The 18593-nt window shown below is 43.1% G+C and overlaps 1 protein-coding gene across 4 annotated transcripts in view; it reads left to right on the top strand.

Moving 5' to 3' along the window:
* LOC126457215 (ATP-binding cassette sub-family A member 7-like) overlaps positions 1–18593 on the top strand; it is a 594847-nt gene that overhangs the window by 16854 nt on the left and 559400 nt on the right. For all 4 annotated transcript variants that reach the window (XR_007585450.1, XM_050093334.1, XM_050093335.1 and 1 more), the window contains exons 2-3: positions 7593–7665; positions 13999–14092. Coding sequence is in view for 3 of the 4 variants with exons in the window: in XM_050093334.1 (XP_049949291.1) it covers positions 7600–7665; positions 13999–14092 (160 nt within the window). In the remaining variant the exon portion in view is untranslated. The remainder of the gene's footprint in view (positions 1–7592; positions 7666–13998; positions 14093–18593) is intronic.

Raw genomic sequence — 18593 nt, 5'->3', positions numbered from 1 at the left:
GCCCAAAAGCAGCTGGTTGTAGGGCTTCAAAACCCTCAGTCCCGGAGACTGAATCAGTGAAGCCCTTCCCTCCCAGCCAAAGAAACCCAAGGATTAGCGAGAATAGTCCAAAACGAAGACCCCTAAGACCAAGGAAATTGTGGTGGCACCCACACCACCGCTACCTACAAGCTTGCGTGTGGGGATAAGGTGGAGATTCTAGCAGCCTCTGAGGATCTAGATCTCACCAGACCCTCAGACCCAATGGATATAGACTGCTCAGGCAATAAGTTGGTGGCAGCATGTGACCCTGAGGTGTAAACTGCCTCATTGAATGTTCCATGCTTTCTCAGTCTCTCGATGACGTCATCCTCCAGTGGAATTGTGGCAGTTTTTTCCACTGCCTGGCTGAGCTACAGCAACTGTTAAGCTTTACGCTTACTTTCTGCATTGCCCTCCAGGAAACCTGTTTCCCGTCAATGCGGACTCCTGCTCTTTGCAGCTACAGGGGATATTACAAGAACTGTAGCGAATGTAATAGTGTTAGGTGGAGTTTGCGTTTGTCTTGAACTCGGTATGTAGTGAACCTGTGGCCCTTCAAACTCCTCTTGAAGGTGTGGCTGTCAGGATACAGATGATGCTGGGAACAACTTTCTGCAATGTAATCTCCCTCCAGATGGTGTGGTACCCCTGAACATATTGACTGCATTGATTGGCAACTCCCTAAACCTTTCCTACTTTTGGGAGATTTTGTTGCCCATAACCCCTTGGGGGGTGGCACCGTGCTTACTGGCCAATGCAGAGATGTTGAAACTTCGCTGTCTCAGTTTGACCTATGCTTCTTAAATACTGGGGCAGCCACACATTTCAGTGTGGCTAATGGTAGTTATTGGCCATTGATTTATCAATTTGCAGCCCAGGACTCCTCTCATCTATCCACTGGAGAGCACATAATGACCTGTGTGGTAGTGACCACTTCTCCATCTTCCTGTCTCTGCCCCAGTGTCAGGCCCACAGATGCCCATCCATATGGGGTTTAAACAAGGCAGACTGGGAAACTTTCACCTCTTTGGTCACCGTTGAGTCTCCCCCACACTAACATTGATGTGATGGTTGAGCAGGTGACTACAACAATTGTTACTGCTGCAGAAAACGTGATCCCTTGCCCTTTAGGATGGTCCCAGCGAAAAGCGGTCCCTTGGTGGTTGCCAGAATTCGCTGAGGCAATTAAAGAGCATTGGTGAGCTCTACAGTGGCATAAGCGGCACCCTTCCTTGGAGCACCTCATAGCTTTTAAGCGGCTCCATGCCTGCATTCACCAGCTTTTCAAAAGGGGGAAGCAGGAGTGTTGGGAGAGAGACGTGTTGACCATTGGGTGCCATATGTCACCTTGCCAAGTCTGGACCAATATCAGATGTCTTTTTCGGTTCCAGACCCCAACAGGTATCCCTGGCATCAACATCAATGCTGTGTTGTCTACCAAAGCAAACTTGATTGCCGAGCACTTTGCTGAGTACTATGCTCGAGCCTCTGCGTCGGAGAACTACCACCCCCCACCCCCACCCCCAGCCTTTCACACCCTCAAACGGTGGATGGAAAGGGAAGTCCTCTTGTTCACTACACGTCACAGTGAACCATATAATGCCCCATTTACAGAGTGGTAGCTCCTCAGCGCTCTTGCACGTTGCCCCGACACAGCTCCCAGGCCAGATCGGATCCAGTCAGATGATTAAACATCTCTCATCTGACTAAAAGTGACATCTCATCATGATCTTCAACCAGATCTGGTGTGATGGTGCCTTGACATCGCAACAACAGGAGAGCACCATCATTCCTGTGCTTAAACCCGTTAAAAACCGGCTTGATGTGGATAGCTATTGGCCCATTAGCCTCACCAACGTTTTTTGTAAGCTGCAGGAATGTATGGTGTGTTGGCGGGTGGGTTGGGTCCTGGAGTCATGTGGCCTACTGGCTCCATATCAAGGTGGCTTCCGCCAGGGTCACTCTACCGCTGATAATCTAGTTTCCCTCGAGTCTGTGATTTTTTTTATTTTTATTTTTTATTTTTACGAAGAGCCTATAACACAACCTGGTGACATAATATCCTTGCCACATTGTACGAGTGGGGTCTCTGAGGCCTGCTCCTGATTTTTATCCACAATTTCCTGACACTTCGTACTTTCCGTGTCCAGGTTGGTGTCTCTCATAGTTTTCCCCCACATCTGGGAGAATGGGGTCCTGCAGGGCTCCATATTGAATGTGTCTCTATTTTTAGTGGCCATTAAGGGTTTAGCAGCAGCAGCTGTAGGGCCGTCCATATCTCTTTCTGTATGCAAACGACTTCAGCAATTCATACTGCTCCACCAGTGCTGGTGTTGTTGAGCTGCGCCTACAGGGAGTTATCAGTCATGGGCTCTAGCCCACGGTTTCCAGTTTTTGGCCGCAAAGTCATGTGTTAAGCACTTCTATCGGCATCATACCGTTCATCCGGAACCAGAACTTTACCTTAATGATGATCCCCCCACTGTAGCGGAGACGTATCGATTCTTAGGACTGGTTTTCGATGCCCTATTGATTTGCCTTCCTCAGCTTCGTCAGCTTAAGCAGAAGTGCTGGGGGCCCTCAATGCCATCTGCTGCCTGAGCAACACCAATTGGGGTGCAAATTGTTGTACGCTGCTGCAGCTCTACAGAGTCTTTATTCAATCCCACCTTGACTATGGGAGTGTGGTTTATGGTTTGGCGGCACCCTCAGCGTTGCGTTTACTCGACCCAGTACACCACTGTGGCGTTTGCCTAGCAATAGGAACTTTTAGGAAGAGTCCGGTGACCAGCGTCCTGTTGGAGGCCGGAGTCAACTCCATTGTGGCTCCGATGTGCACAACTACTTGCCAGTTATGTTGCACACATTTGTAGTTCTCCTGAGCATCCGATTTACTGTCTCCTTTTCCCACCTGCTTCAGTTCATCACCCGCATCGGCAGCCCAATTCAGGGCTCATGATTGTGGTTTGCATGTGATCCCTTCTCTCCAAACTGGTGTCCTTCCCTTTACCACTTCTACTTGAGGTCCATTCATGTACACCTTCATGGTGTACACCTCTGCCAAAGCTTCGTTTGGGCATTTTGCATGGCGCTAAGGACTCCGTTTACCCTGCCGCTCTCCACTGTCACTTCCTCGCGGTTCTTGATGTGTTCTGGGGCTCTGAAGTAGTTTACGCCGATGGCTGATGGTAATGTCGGCTTTGTCTACTCCCACAGAGACCATATTGAACTGCATTCCTTGCGCGCTGGCTGCAATGTATTCACTGCAGAGCTAGTGGCCATATCTCGTGCACTTCAGTACATCTGTTCCTGTTCTGGTGAGTCATTTCTTCTCTGTTCTGACTGCCTGAGGAGCTTACAAGCTATCGACCAGTGCTACTCTTGCGATCCTTTGGTAGCTAAAATCCAAGAGTCCATCTCTGCCGTGGAATGTTCCATTTGTTCAGTGGTGTTTGTGTGGACCCCAGGACACATCAGAATCCCTGGCAATGAACTTTTTGACAGGCTGGACAAACAGGCTACGCGGAAACTGCTCCTGAAGATGGGCGCCTCTGAAACTGACCTGCGTTTTATCTTATGCCGCAAGGTTTTTCGGCTTTGGGAGACGGAGTGGCGGAACAGTATGCACAACAAACTGCATGTCATTAAGGAGACTGTGAATGTGTGGAACTCTTCTCTGTGGGATTCTTGCAGGGAATCAGTTTTCCTTTGTCGTCTCCGCATTGGCCATACGTGGTTACCTCCTCCGTTGCAAGGACCAGCCTCAGTGTTGCTGTCCATTGTAGTGCGCGTTGTCCTTCTGTATTTCTTCTGGTTCTTCCTTTCACCTGTTATTGTGCTGTACGTCTTCTCTGTTTTCTTCTTTCCCTTGGGTAATTGTTCTACTGGGAACAAGGGACTGATGACCTCGCAGTTTCGTCCCTTTTCTCCCCTTTTAAACCAACCAACCAATACAAGAGTCATTAAAAATTAAATCACAATATTCATATTACTTTAAATTCAGTTGGTGACTTCATATCTTTTAATACCATTCTGACAAAATCTATTTGTATCTTATTAAACATAAGATCAGTTTTTGCTTAATTCACTATTATGAACTTAAACATTTTATTCCCCTGCATTCAAAATACAGCAACAGATTCTTAACAATTTTATTCTTCTCTACATTTCTAATTTCTCTGAAGTACACACAAATATAGTAATATCTTCAGAGTTTTGTATCTGAATGTATCAAAAATTTTTGACGAAAACAGAAAGCAGTCAGCTCGAGCCATCTATTTGAATTTCGAGTGCTTTCTGTCCAAGCAAGCAAGCAAGCAAGTCTGTGACCAGCACTAATGCAAAGTATTGGAATCCATCATCTAGTAGTCACTCTTACTGATATTGTTTACTGGAGTAACTTGTGTATCTTGTTCTCACATCAGCATACAGTAGATGATGAAGGACTTAACATAGGTCTACCAATTTTTTCTGTGTGTTGCACATTTTTCAAAGTGCAACTTTTTTCATCACAGTTGGGTACCTTAAAGGGGAAATTGTGTCAAATGTTAGAAGGAATGAAAGGGAGAGCTAAGAGAAAATGACAGGGGCACTAACAAGATGTTATTACTAAGAGGCCCAGAAAGATGGGGAATGTTTACTGGTGCTTGGAGTGACACTGGTAGAAAAACCAATGAGAAGGAAAGTAAAAGTACATGGAAAAAGATTAAGAAATGGAAGAAAAGAGAAATGAAAAGTGACTGAAGTCAAGGCAACAGTTAACAGTATTACAGAGACAGAGTTGGAGAAGAAAGTGAATAGAGACTAAGGGGCTGGGAACTGTATAGACCAAAATTATAGCAATGTCTGCCCCATTTGGAGACAGAAAGAGGAAAGAAAGGTAAACTCATTGAAAGCTGGAAAGGTGTGACAATAAATATATTTCTCTCATATAAGCTGAGAGGAAGAGATATGTAAAAAAAGGAGTAGGAAGATTTCTTTTAACAGTTCATAACTAACTGAAGGAGACAAGGTATTTTGTCAAAGGTGTATAGTAATGCATAATTGACAACAATGATCAAAACAAATTAAAATACATTTTGTGAAGGCTGTGAAGCAAGTCATATTTCAGAAGTGCCAAGAGCTGCTGATGAAAGAAATCTTTATTAACTACTAGTTTTGATCCTCTCATCACCTTCAGGCATCTTAGGATTATTTACTGCAGCCTGCATAGCAGTGTTATTGCTGTGGCATCAAATAAAATAATTATATAAAATGTAATAGTCATCCAACTAGTTGCACACAATAAAAAAATAGTGAGTGAGTGAGTTGTGTGTGACTGGTTGGCTGACTATTACATTTTATATAATGGCATCACGGTTTCTAAGCTCACAGCCACAAAATGTTTAAAATATCAAATAAAATAAAAACCATCTAACATTACTGCCATTAGTAGTAAAATATAGTACAGTACAGACTCAGTAGTGAAACATGATACACAAACAATTGTAAAATGCATTGCTATAGTTAATCTTTGTACACTATCATCAGATTCCATCCTTTTGTGTGGAGTGCACTTTGCATACTGAGACAGAGTGGCCAACGTGCAGAGGGCATTCCATGCAGAAGGGTAGAATTTGGTTATAAGATAGTGCTATATTGGGCTGTTTTGTTCCCTTTGTGGTCTACTGTTATCATCTAGTCATCTTAGCAAACTAATTTTACATTTATGCTGTGCTGGAAGTTCTGTGTGTGCGATCCCAAGATTTGTTCACTTGAATAAATGCTTGCACATATGTACACTCGTGCTCATAAATTAAGGATAATGCTGATACACGATGAAACGACGCTCTGTTGGGCAGTTTATGGGTTTAAATCACCTCAGGGTATGACCGTGCGGTGCATTTGACTTGCGGTCGTCGCACGGTGGCACTGGCAGCAGTCCACATATGCAGAGGTGTGTTGGTGCATGTCAGAGTACGGTGCAGCGAGTAAGTGTGCAGAGGTTTTCAGACATACTAACGGTGACTGTGTGTTGAAAATGGTTCAAAGAACACATGTTGATGACATCATAAGGGGTAGAATACTAGGGCGACTGGAGGTTGGTCAAACACAGCAGGTCATATCATAGGCTGTCCGTGTGCCATAAAGTGTGATCTTAAGATTATGGCAATGATTCCAGCAGACAGTAAATGTGTCCAGGCAATACAGTACAAGACGTCCACAGTGTACACAACCACAAGAAGACCAATATATCACCATCAGTGCCCGCAGACAGCCACGGAGTACTGCAGGTAGCCTTTCTTGGGACCTTACCACAGCCACTGGAACAGTTGTCTCCAGACACACAGTCTACAGATGACTGAACAGACATGGTTTATTTGCCCAGAGACCTGCAAGGTGCAGTCCACTGACCCCTGGTCACAGGAGAGCCTGTAAAGCATGGTGTCAAGAACACAGTACATGGTCATTGCAACAGTGGTCCCAGGTTATGTTTACGGACGAGTCCAGGTATAGTGTGAACAGTGATTCTCGCCAGGTTTTCATCTGGTGTGAACCAGGAACCAGATACCAACCCCTTAATGTCCTTGAAAGGGACCTGTAAGGAGGTCGTGGTTTGATGGTGTGGGGTGGGATTATGATTGATGCATGTACAGCCCTGGATGTCTTTGACAGAGGAACTGTAACAGGTCACGTGTCTCGGGACGTCATTTTGCACCAGTATGTTCGCATTTTCAGGGGTGCAGTGGGTCCCACCTTCCTCCTGATGGATGATAACGCCCCACCGAGCTGCCATCGTAGAGGAGTACCTTGAAACAGAAGATATCAGGCGTATGGAGTGGCCTGCCTGTTCTCCAGACCTGAACCCCATTGAGCACGACTGGGATGCACTTATTGTTGCACGTCTTCAAACCCCTATGACACTTCAGGAGCTCCAACAGACGCTGGTGCAAGAATGGGAGGCTATACCCCAACAGCTGTTCGACCACCAGATCCAGAGTATACCAACCCATTGTGTGGCCTGTGTACGTGTGCATGGTGATCATATCCCATATTGATGTCGGGGTACATGCACAAGAAACTGGTGTTTTGTAGCACATGTATTTTGGGACGGTTTTCTCAACTTATCACCAATACCATGGATTTGCAGATCTGTGTCATGTGTGTTCCCTAAGTGCCCATGCTATTAGTGCCAGTTTTGTGTAGTGCCACCTTGTGTGGTGCCACATTCTGCAGTTATCCTTCATTTATGAGCATGAGTGTAGTTTTATAATGTTTACTGTTGTAACTTACCTAATCGTAGTGTTATATGATTTGTGTTGCATATATTTTCAAATCTACCTCGTTTTGCATCCAAATCTACATTTATCGAACACCTTAAATCTTGATTAGCTACTGAATAATTCTCCTTCCTGTATCTCTTATTTACTCCCAGTGGTTTTAATTTAAACTATTGGTAGTTTTGTGTCAATATAGTTGATTTGCACAACCATTTTATTTGTCTTGTGGCTTCAAACATTATTTTTCATTGTAACTTTATGTACAGTTTCTTATTTTTCATGAACTTAAGTGACTGTTCCTTTCTGTTATAGATGCAGAATGGCATTTTTCAGACAGTTGCAATTATTAATATGGAAAAATTTGATGTTACGAAAGAGGCAAAAGGTAAGTTAAGGAAAAAGAGACATTATGAAAACATTTTATGGAACAAAATTGAAGTGAAAGATAAAACTATTTACAGCAAGCACTATATGAAAATGAAAGTGCATCTGCTGTGGCTCTTACAGTACACATAATAGGCAAAGTAATATACTGTATGTATGGTTCTCGGGCGAGACGTCGGATGTCATAGTGAGAACTCCACAATATTTCGTCAGCGCAACTGGCCGACATCTTCAGGTGCGACGAACACACTGCTAAGGCAGGACCAGGGCTCCCTATTTATGCCAGTTTTAGGCAGGAAGTGCGCATGCATGGAGGCGCCAAATTCGATGGCCAGTAGCGATGATATCAACTAATAGCTGGAAGGACAGTAACGCCACCTACAGGATGAAGGACCAAATACTTCGGCGCACGCGCGGAGGCTGCCGCCACTGCTCTGCGCTGCCATCGGCCGCCCCAGCGACCTCTGTCGGAAGCCGCAAGGGCGGAGGCTGCCGCTGTTACTCTGTGCTGCCATCGGCTGCCCCAGCGACCTCTGTCGGAAGCCGCAAGCAAAACTGCGCGTCCACGTAGGCGCCTTGATTATCCTCCCGTTGTCAACAGAATATTTATGTTGCTGGCGAATCGTTGTCCGTCTTATGGCCAATAGTATTCCTCTCTGCTCGAAGCGACTTCGATATGGCCAGTGCAGGATCCCATGCTGAACTAAGCTGAAAGCCCGTGTCTCTGTTTACAAGATTCGTCGAGCTACGTATTTCCACTGCTTCCTTAATAACACTGTCCCAGTACGAACTCGTATGGAGAAAAGTAGATGGCACATTAGGTCACGCAGTGTACCGTAAACCAACGCACACGGACTTATACTTACAGGCCACCAGCTGTCACCATCCTTTGCAACGAAGTGGCGTACTGAGGACGTTGGTCCACAGAGCACGAGCCATATCAGACTCAGACAGCTTATCCAATGAGCTACTCCATCTGCGTACCATTTTCCAACAAAATGGATACTCCAAACGGGAGATTCACCGTGCTTTACAACCAAAGCGGGTTACCCAACGTGAGGAAGTGGAAGAAGGCGAAGAACAAAGGGGAATGGTCATCTTGCCTTACATCGGCGGTGTCTCTTCAAAAATAGGAAGACTATTGAAGAGGCATAAATTTAAATGTGTTTTTCGTCCGCCGGCAAAACTCGGAGCTCTCTTGGGCTCATCTAAGGACATCCTTGGCCTAAGAAGACCCGGTGTTTACGAGATTCCTTGTAGCTGTGGCATGTCGTACATTGGACAAACTTGCTGCACTGTAGAAGAGGGATGCACTGAACACCGATGCTACACTCGTCTGGAGCAACCAGAAAAGTCTGCAGTGGCCGAGCATTGTCTCAGTACAGGACATTCTATGAATTATCAACATACAAAAATTCTCGCATCGACGAGTTAACAGAGACACGGGCTTTCAGCTTAGTTCAGCATGGGATCCTGCACTGGCCATATTGAAGTCGCTTCGAGCAGAGAGGAATGCTATTGGCCATAAGACGGACGACGATTCGCCAGCAACATAAATATTCTGTTGACAACGGGAGGATAATCAAGGCGCCTACGTGGACGCGCAGTTTTGCTTGCGGCTTCAGACAGAGGTCGCTGGGGCGGCCGATGGCAGCACAGAGTAACAGCGGCAGCCTCCCCCCTTGCGGCTTCCGACAGAGGTTGCTGGGGCGGCCGATGGCAGCGCAGAGCAGCGGCGGCAGCCTCCGTGCGTGCGCCGAAGTATTTGGTCCTTCATCCTGTAGGTGGCGTTACTGTCCTTCCAGCTATCAGTTGATATCGTCGCTATTGGCCATCGAATTTGGCGCCTCCACGCATGCGCACTTCCTGCCTAAAACTGGCATAAATAGGGGGCCCTGGTCCTGCCTTAGCAGTGTGTTCGTCGCACCTGAAGATGTCGGCCAGTTGCGCTGACGAAATATTGTGGAGTTTTCACTATGACATCCGACGTCTCGCCCGAGAACCATACATACAACATGTCCGTCGGGAAAGCCTCAAGCAACACAAAGTAATATACTGGTTGCACTCTATAGCTCAGTGAAATTTGCCTTTATTACAGTCTTGTAAATGTCAGATACTTAGGTGTTCTTTTATTGTGTAACAGAATTAAATAATTAAAAGTTAATATTTGGAGTTATCATGGAGACTTTAAAAAATGATAAACCATAACAAATTCTTCCACTTCTTATCTAATATGAAAGAGGATAAGAATTGGCAGTCAGTTTATTTGGTGGCTTGTGGAATTAACTTCTTTATATCTACAACTGCATTTGTATTCTCAAGACCCCTCCATTTTCATTCGTGAATAGTGTAAAAAAACAGATACTGTTAATAGGCCTCTGTAGAATATTGAGTTGATTCAAAGCACGAAAAAAAAGCTTCCAAAATAAGTTTTATTGCCCAGATTGCAGTTGATACATATCCTGATTGCTAGTTTTGCCAAACTTCAGATTTGTAAGTGTTACAAATATGTTAGAGTTTATAATTATCACACATAATTAAAAAAACAAAAAAAAACAAATAATTCAGGCTTACGTACCACTGAGTGTGTGAATTATAAAGCCAGTACATGTGATACATTGCCATATGGCCATTAAAAACATGGAGGTGAACTGTGAAATAAAAAAAAAAAAAAAATTATGTAAAAGAAAGTGTTCAAAACATTTTATGATGACTCCAACATTATAGACTAAAATAAGGTTTATGTCGTAGAAAAGGTCCTTATTCAATTTTACAGTTGTTGTCATTTGGTGAGGGACATGTATGTACACACATCAAAAAAAGTTTTGCACACCTCAGTTCCAAGAGTTTCGGAACCTGTACAGAAAATTGGAGTAGAGATCAACATAAACACAATTTCCGTAGTTTTTATTGCTCATGAAAACCACACATTGCATGTTGTACCACCATAGAGTGAGACCTTCGGAGGTGGTGGTCCAGATTGCTGTACACATTGGTACCTCTAATACCCAGTAGCACGTCCTCTTGCATTGATGCATGCCTATATTCATTGTGACATACTATCCACAAGTTCATCAAGGCACTGGTGGTCCAGATTGTCCCTCTCCTCAATGGCAATTCGGTAGATCCCTCAGAGTGGTTGGTGGGTCACGTCATCCATTCTATTCCAGGCAAGTTTGATAGGGTTCATGTCTGGTCTGGAGAACATGCTGGCCACTCTAGTCGAGTGATGTCGTCATCCTGAAGGATGTCATTCACAAGATGTGCACGATAGGGGCATGAATTGTCGTCTACGAAGACGAATGCCTTGCCAATATGCTGCTGATATGGTTGCACTATTGGTCGGAAGATGGCATTCATGTATTGTACAGCCGTTACGGTGCCTTCCATGACCACCACCAATGTACATTGGCCCTACATAATGCCACCCCAAAACAGCAGGGAACCTCCACCTTGCTGCACTCACTGGACAGTATGTCTAAGGCGTTCAGCCTGACCGGGTTGCCTTCAAACACGTCTCTGACGATTGTCTGGTTGAAGACATATGCGACATTCATTGGTGAGGAAACCGTGATGCCAATTGTGAGCTGTCCATTCGGCATGTTGTTGGGCCCATCTGTATCATACTGCATGGTGTTGTAGTTGCAATGATGGACCTCGCCAAGGATGTCGGGAGTGAAGTTGTTTGCATCATGCAGCCTATTGTGCACAGTTTGAATTGTAACATGAAGTCCTGTGGCTGTACAAAAAGCATTATTCAACATGGCGGTGTTGCTGTCAGGTTTCCTTTGAGCCATAATCTGCAGGTAGTGGTCATCCACTGCAGTAGTAGCCCTTGGGCAGCCTGAGCGAGTCATGTCATCGACGGTTCCTGCCTGTCTGTATCTCCTCCATGTCTGAACGACATTGCTTTGGTTCACTCAGAGACACCTGAACACTTCCCTTGTTGAGAGCCCTTCCTGTCACAAAGAACAATGCGGACGTGATCGAACTGCGGTATTGGCCTTCTAGGCATGGTTGAACTACAGAAAACACGAGCCGTGTACCTCCTTCCCGGTGGAATGACTGGGACTGATTAGCTGTTGGACTCCCTCCATCTAATAGGTGCTGCTCATGCATGGTTGTTTACATCTTTGGGCGGGTTTACTGACATCCTTGAAAAGTCAAAGGGACTGTGTCTGTGATGCAAGAACCACAGTCAACATCAGTCTTCAGGAGTTCTGGGAACTGGGGTGATGCAAAACATTTTTTGATGTGTGTATATGAGATAGTAATAAGTTGTTTGATTCTCCTTGGGATGTCGGTTCATGGAGTTTTAACTGATTTGTAGCACCCCTTTTGTAGCTTCTGACACTGCATTAAAACATTGTTTACAGCGTGTTTAATATATCCACATTCATTATGATTTTTAGCCACTGGCTTCATCAGATCTGTCATTAAGAGTGAAGTAACAAAATTGAAAAATGTTATTCTGGCTGTTGCAAAAATACTTTGACAGACTTTTGGGACAGGTTCCTTACACCAATAAGAAAAAAAGTATAGTAAGCATGGGCTCTGAAATGCATAGTTTGAAAGCTATGAGCACGTGTTCAATAGAAGGGATGAGTTTCACAGAAGTGAAGATGAACAAGTGCTCATATCTCTTACGTATTTTAGAGCACAGGTCTACTAGACTTTTTTTGCTTTTTTTGGTGTAAAGAACATGTCCCCAAAGTTTGTAAAAGTGTTTTTGAAACACCCTGTATATACAATGTAAAATTCATGCATAGAACATTTTAAGCAAAGTTCAGTGTCTCTTGCGGTAAAAAATGTGCCTAAATTGGCTGCGACCAGCTGACTTGCTTACAAGTTTACAGAAATAAGTGCTACCTAGGAGGTGGCAATATTAATGGAGAAAGTGTTACTTTAGTTTAGCAGGTCAAACTCAATACACAAAATGGAAAAGGGAACAGAATCAGAAAAAATGGACTAACTTGGTCGGTTCTGACTGACACTGCTCACTCAGCGAAGTCTATGGAGTTTGACGTATCTTTAAGGGAATCAACAAATCCATCATTCAAACCCACTGCTGTCATTGTCTCATCTATTTTACAGAAGCCACGAAGCAAAGAACAGCTTCTCTGTTAAAGTGGCTCCCATTCCTAGTGGATCATTAGTATGTTCAGGACTCATGTGAACAAGTCAAGTCCTGTAATACAGGAAAGACTGCCATCAATTTGCATGTAAGAGACTATTTTAAAGAGACTAACAGAACGTGTGACAGTGGAAATAGGGCTAAACTTGGCTTTGCCATAATTAAAAATCATGGATTTAACAATTAATCCCTCTTGTCAGCCGCTTACAGGCAGTTGCTTCTGTAATGCAGTTGTGGTAAAGTGGCAATATGTAGCCATTACCTGTCCACTAATGATGCTGTAGACAATGAGGCTCTCCACAATATTATCACACAAGCATGCCATCCACTTGTCATGTGCTACAGGTTTCCTCTACCAACTGCCCCCATGATTAAGTTGTCAAGAGGCTCCTGGTATTAGGAAAACTGTGCTTTGAGAACACATTGCTGAGAGAACACAGCAGAACTGCTATCAATTTATCCATATGATCTCCAAACCTCCCGTACAGTGTTCAGCAGCAAGTGGTCAATTATCTGACTTCCAGTTGTCACTTCCTAATTTAGATACAAGTAGACTGATTGCTGCCTCAAAGAAAGTCATGGGGATGGATGCAGGTTGAGCAGTACAGCCAGTTGGCAGTGTTTGAAAGTAGACAGTGTTAAGGAACAGATGAATTGCATGCCATGGGGATGGGTGCAGGTTGAGCAGCACAGCCAATTGGCAGTATTTGAAAGTAGACAGTGTTAAGGAACAGATGAATTGCATAACTAGTGTGATCCACCACACCTCTGAAGCATATACACCAAAGTCATTAGAACTGCCATGAAGATGTCTCTTCCTTTGGTGGAGTGATGAATGGTACCTTGTAATCTAGTACAGATGAATTGCTCTGTGGAGGCTACATGATATGCCTTGTGCTCACTGTTGATCACTGCAAATCCTGTCCTACTTCCTATCTCAGCTTTTGTGATGCCATCACACATTTCAAATCATATTTGCTGTTGTAATTCGTATGTACTTACTGATGTTTCTAAGTTCGGACATCAAAAGTTCATTACTTGTAGAATGTGTAGCTCCATAAGACTGGTGTATTTTGAGATAACCAATGATTAAGTTAGTTAGTGAAACAATTCCTTTGTCTTTCAGCACCTTTTTCCCAAAGACACCATTTTAAATTTTTGTTACTTTTGCCACCTGTGTCATCTACCTGTTCTTTTTAGATTCGTTGCACTGTTGAACTGTTATGGCCGTTAGTGCTTTTCCTGATTCTTATGTGGGTTCGCACAAGAGAATTGAAGAAGTATATACCAGAATGTAAGTATTTTCCAGGTAATAAATATGCAGTATAAAAAAAAGAGTCCTATTGGGTGGCATGTTCAGCCACTGGGTGGTCCAGCTGTCTCTCGTCTTTTTCCGCATGGGTGTGACAACTAACAAGCTGTCTGTCTGCACGAATGGCCACTGCCAAACTGTGGCCAAATGGCCACTGCCAAACTGTGGCCAAGAGACTGCCAGACCATCCAGTTGCTGAGTGTACTGACCAACTCGATATGCATCACTTTAATTATTGCCTCACAGCCTGTGCAATGTGGATTTTTCCCACCAACAAAACCTTTTCTGAATTTTGCAGATGGGAGCTCTCCCTGTAACATGTCTTTTGTTCCTGTAACCCTCCTGACGTCAACCTTAGCTAGTCCCTGTCCTCCACCTGCCTATCCCTTCCCTGCTGTCACTCAACGCTACACATGCCTTCTACCCAACCAATGTACATAATGGTACTTTCCCCTTCACTATTTCTCCTCTCTCTCCTTTCCCATCCCCCATCCACCACTCCCACCTCAACCTCCCGATATGCACCTAGCAGCAGCCCTACCTTGTCTCCTAGATGTTCCCATACCTGGCACTATCAATTTCCCTTATGCCTATGCTGCTATCATCTCCCCAGCTGCCATACTCCTCTTTTGTACCCCCACTACCCGCCCCAGTTAGAGTACTGCTCACCTCAGACACATTCACAGTTGGGCCTTAGCTCTGAGAAATGACAATGACCATGTGTGTGTGGTGTGTACTTATGTGAATGTGTGTGTGTTTTTCTCTAGGTCTGAATGACTTATTCCGAAAACTAAATTTGGCTAGTATTATTTTTCACTGTGCCTGTCTGCAACTCGGCACAACATGTATGTGCTGAGTAGCAGCGTATTTTTTTTTTCACATTGCTGTTATTTTGTCCTGGATTTTCCATTGTTTAAACAAACATAACAGCTGCATGTTTATTTACAATGCACAGTTAAGCATGAAGGACATAGGAACTGTCTTGACTAGAAGTAACTCTTTGTAACAAGTTTATACTATTTGTAAATGACTTGTTTCTCTCTAGTTGTGATTGGTTCCTTTTCCGCAAAATGAAGGAAAGCCAGTGGCACAATAATCCTGATATGTTTTTGCGGTTACAACATAGGTTGTTTGAATACTTCTTTGTTCTTTTCTGGATTCGTTATTGAAGGTTTGTTGTAAACCAGCAAAAAAGTCTAAGAGACAAGATGGTTGGCATTTCAGAACAATTGTAGAATAAAACGGTATTTTACAGTGTCACTTTTTGAAACTATTTTTTTCCCATGAAATAGACTCTGAGTATCTTAAAATGCAAATGGATTAATACTCTGCAATGCAGTTGACAACTATATTATTGCTAAACAGTGTTTTAAGTTTCAAACAATGAACCGGACTAATCTCTTTCATTACAATCCTTTTTTAGTTTTTAGTACACTACGTTTCTAGCATTTGTAGACTTAGAGAAAGCTTTTGACAACATTAACTGGAATACTCTCTTTCAAATTCTGAAGGTGGCAGGGGTAAAATACAGGGAGCGAAAGGCTATTTACAATTTGTACAGAAACCAGATAGCAGTTATAAGAGTCGAGGGGCATGAAAGGGAAGCAGTGGTTGGGAAAGGAGTGAGACAGGGTTGTAGCCTCTCCCCGATGTTATTCAATCTGTATATTGAGCAAGCAGTAAAGGAAACAAAAGAAAAATTCGGAGTAGGTATTAAAATTCATGGAGAAGAAGTAAAAACTTTGAGGTTTGCCGATGACCTTGTAATTCTGTCAGAGACAGCAAAGGACTTGGAAGAGCAGTTGAACGGAATGGACAGTGTCTTGAAAGGAGGATATAAGATGAACATCAACAAAAGCAAAACGAGGATAATGGAATGTAGTCAAATTAAATCGGGTGATGCAGAGGGGATTAGATTAGGAAATGAGACACTTAAAGTAGTAAAGGAGTTTTGCTATTTGGGGGAGTAAAATAACTGATGATGGTCGAAGTAGAGAGGATATAAAATGTAGACTGGCAATGGCAAGGAAATCGTTTCTGAAGAAGAGAAATTTGTTAACATTGAGTATAGATTTAAGTGTCAGGAAGTCGTTTCTGAAAGTATTTGTATGGAGTGTAGCCATGTATGGAAGTGAAACATGGACGATAACCAGTTTGGACAAGAAGAGAATAGAAGCTTTCGAAATGTGGTGCTATAGAAGAATGCTGAAGATAAGTTGGGTAGATCACGTAACTAATGATGAGGTATTGAATAGGATTGGGGAGAAGAGAAGTTTGTGGCACAACTTGACTAGTAGAAGGGATCGGTTGGTAGGACATGTTTTGAGGCATCAAGGGATCACAAATTTAGCATTGGAGGGCAGTGTGGAGGGTAAAAATCATAGAGGGAGACCAAGAGATCAATACACTAAGCAGATTCAGAAGGATGTAGGATGCAGTAGGTACTGGGAGATGAAGAAGCGTGCACAGGATAGAGTAGCATGGAGAGCTGCATCAAACCAGTCTCAGGACTGAAGACCACAACAACAACAACAACAACAACATTGCACATGTGTTTAAAGCAGCAAATTTTTACAGCTTTTGGTGAAATTCAATATATGCAGTAAACTTACTTGTGCACGTATCATTGTAATTCAAGGTGAAAATCAAAAAAATGTAAAATCCAGGATGGACTGTAATAATATTCTGAGAAGGAAAGTTGCCACTCACCGTATAGCGGAGATGCTGAGTCGCAGATAGGCACAACAAAAAGATTCTCACACTTCAAGCTTTTGGCCAATAGCCTTTGTCAACAATACACACACATTTGTGCACGTGTGCGCACACCCACCCACGGAAATGCAACTAACACACACTACTGCAGTCTCGGGCAATTGTGTAGTTTCAGTTGCCTGAGACTGTGGTCGTGTGTGTGAATTGCGCGCGCACGTCTGTGTGTGTGTGTGTGTGTGTGTGTGTGTGTGTGTGTGTGTGTGTGTGTGTGTGTGTTGTTGTTGTTGTTGTTGTTGTTGTTACTCAGCATCACCGCTATATGGTGAGTGGCAACTTTCCTTCTCAGAATATTGTGTAAATCAAGGTACTAATAGGATAAACAGAAGACTAAGAAAAAACAATAAATCATTCGGAAGTTAAATGTCACAAAAATAAATGGATTTATTAGTTTAGTGTCTGTTCCAGTTCACTTACACATAGAAATCTAAGAAGTCTCCAAATGAATTCTTCCATCACATTCTTTGATTGTTGCCTTTGCTGTCAGCAGTTTATTTCCATGATGATATGGCAGGATTTTTCACTACATCCTTTCAGCAAGATTGTCAGTTACGTAATCTAGTAAATGCCTTAGAGAGACCTGATATCTTTTTTATCATATTACTTGCTATTTGTTTGACCAGGCTGTGTTGTTGTTGGGCATTAAGGCTCACAAAAGAGCTCTCAATTGGTAAGACTTCTCAGTGCAGACTGTTCTTTCTCTGTCAGTTATTCTTTTAGCTCATTACTTTGTCAGTGATTTTTCTATTAATTTGTGGCCGTTTTTCTATATTGTTTCTGAAAACATAAAAAAATATTAAATAATGGTGAGACAGAATTGCTTATTACTTACCTTCAAGAAATTAAGTGTATAATACTGCTCAGACAACTCGTGGGACCACAGCCCCCTGATGTCTGAGACAGCCACAGATATTTCGGCAAGTGAGCAGCATGTCATTTTCAAGACACAAATGTAATGAGAGAGCTTTTTGCAAGCAACATTAATGATGCATTGGTAAGTGGGGCTACAGTAACCAAGAACTATGTACAGTGTATGCAGGAAGATAACACACAGCAGTTAGTACCAACACACAACAAATGACAAATGTCAGAAGTTATTGATAGTGAATATTAATAACCAATGGATAAACAAGTAGCATTAACTTCATCCCTCTGTTTGACCAGAGAGAGAGAGAGAGAGAGAGAGAGAGAGAGAGAGAGAGAGAGAGAGATACTTGTTTGAACATTTTATACGCTGGGAAAAATGCGCACAAGTTTAGTACCACCAATTGATGCGTATAAAAGTGATAGACTTCCTAGTTTTTGGCTTTAATGGTTCCTTCCTTGGGGAGGAGGGATTGGCAGCTTATGGAATGTTCAAATGAAGGGCAGTTCACTGAGACACAGGGATGAAAGGTATCCACATATAGTGAGGCCTCGGATACGGAAATATCAAGAGAAGGTGTCGGAGATAGTGGGTCAGAGGTAGTACATTATAAGCACTGAGCCAGCTTCAGTACACAGGTTATAAGAACAGAGAGATTAGGGAGAAGATAAATGATTTGTGTGCTTAAGAGTTGGGGTAATACAAAAAGGAAAAAGTCATAATAATGTATACATAGTGGAAGTACAATGAAGAAAGAGAATTTGTAATGAAAGGAGGGGGGATATTTGTTTACTTGAGGTACCAGTAAGGTGGAATTTGAAACAAAATTGTCCTGATTGCCATAATTGT

The sequence above is a fragment of the Schistocerca serialis genome, chromosome 2 (assembly GCF_023864345.2).
Source record: "Schistocerca serialis cubense isolate TAMUIC-IGC-003099 chromosome 2, iqSchSeri2.2, whole genome shotgun sequence".
NCBI lineage: Eukaryota > Metazoa > Arthropoda > Insecta > Orthoptera > Acrididae > Schistocerca > Schistocerca serialis.
Note: the sequence above shows the minus strand (reverse complement) of the source record. Positions and strands in the feature narration are given on the sequence as shown.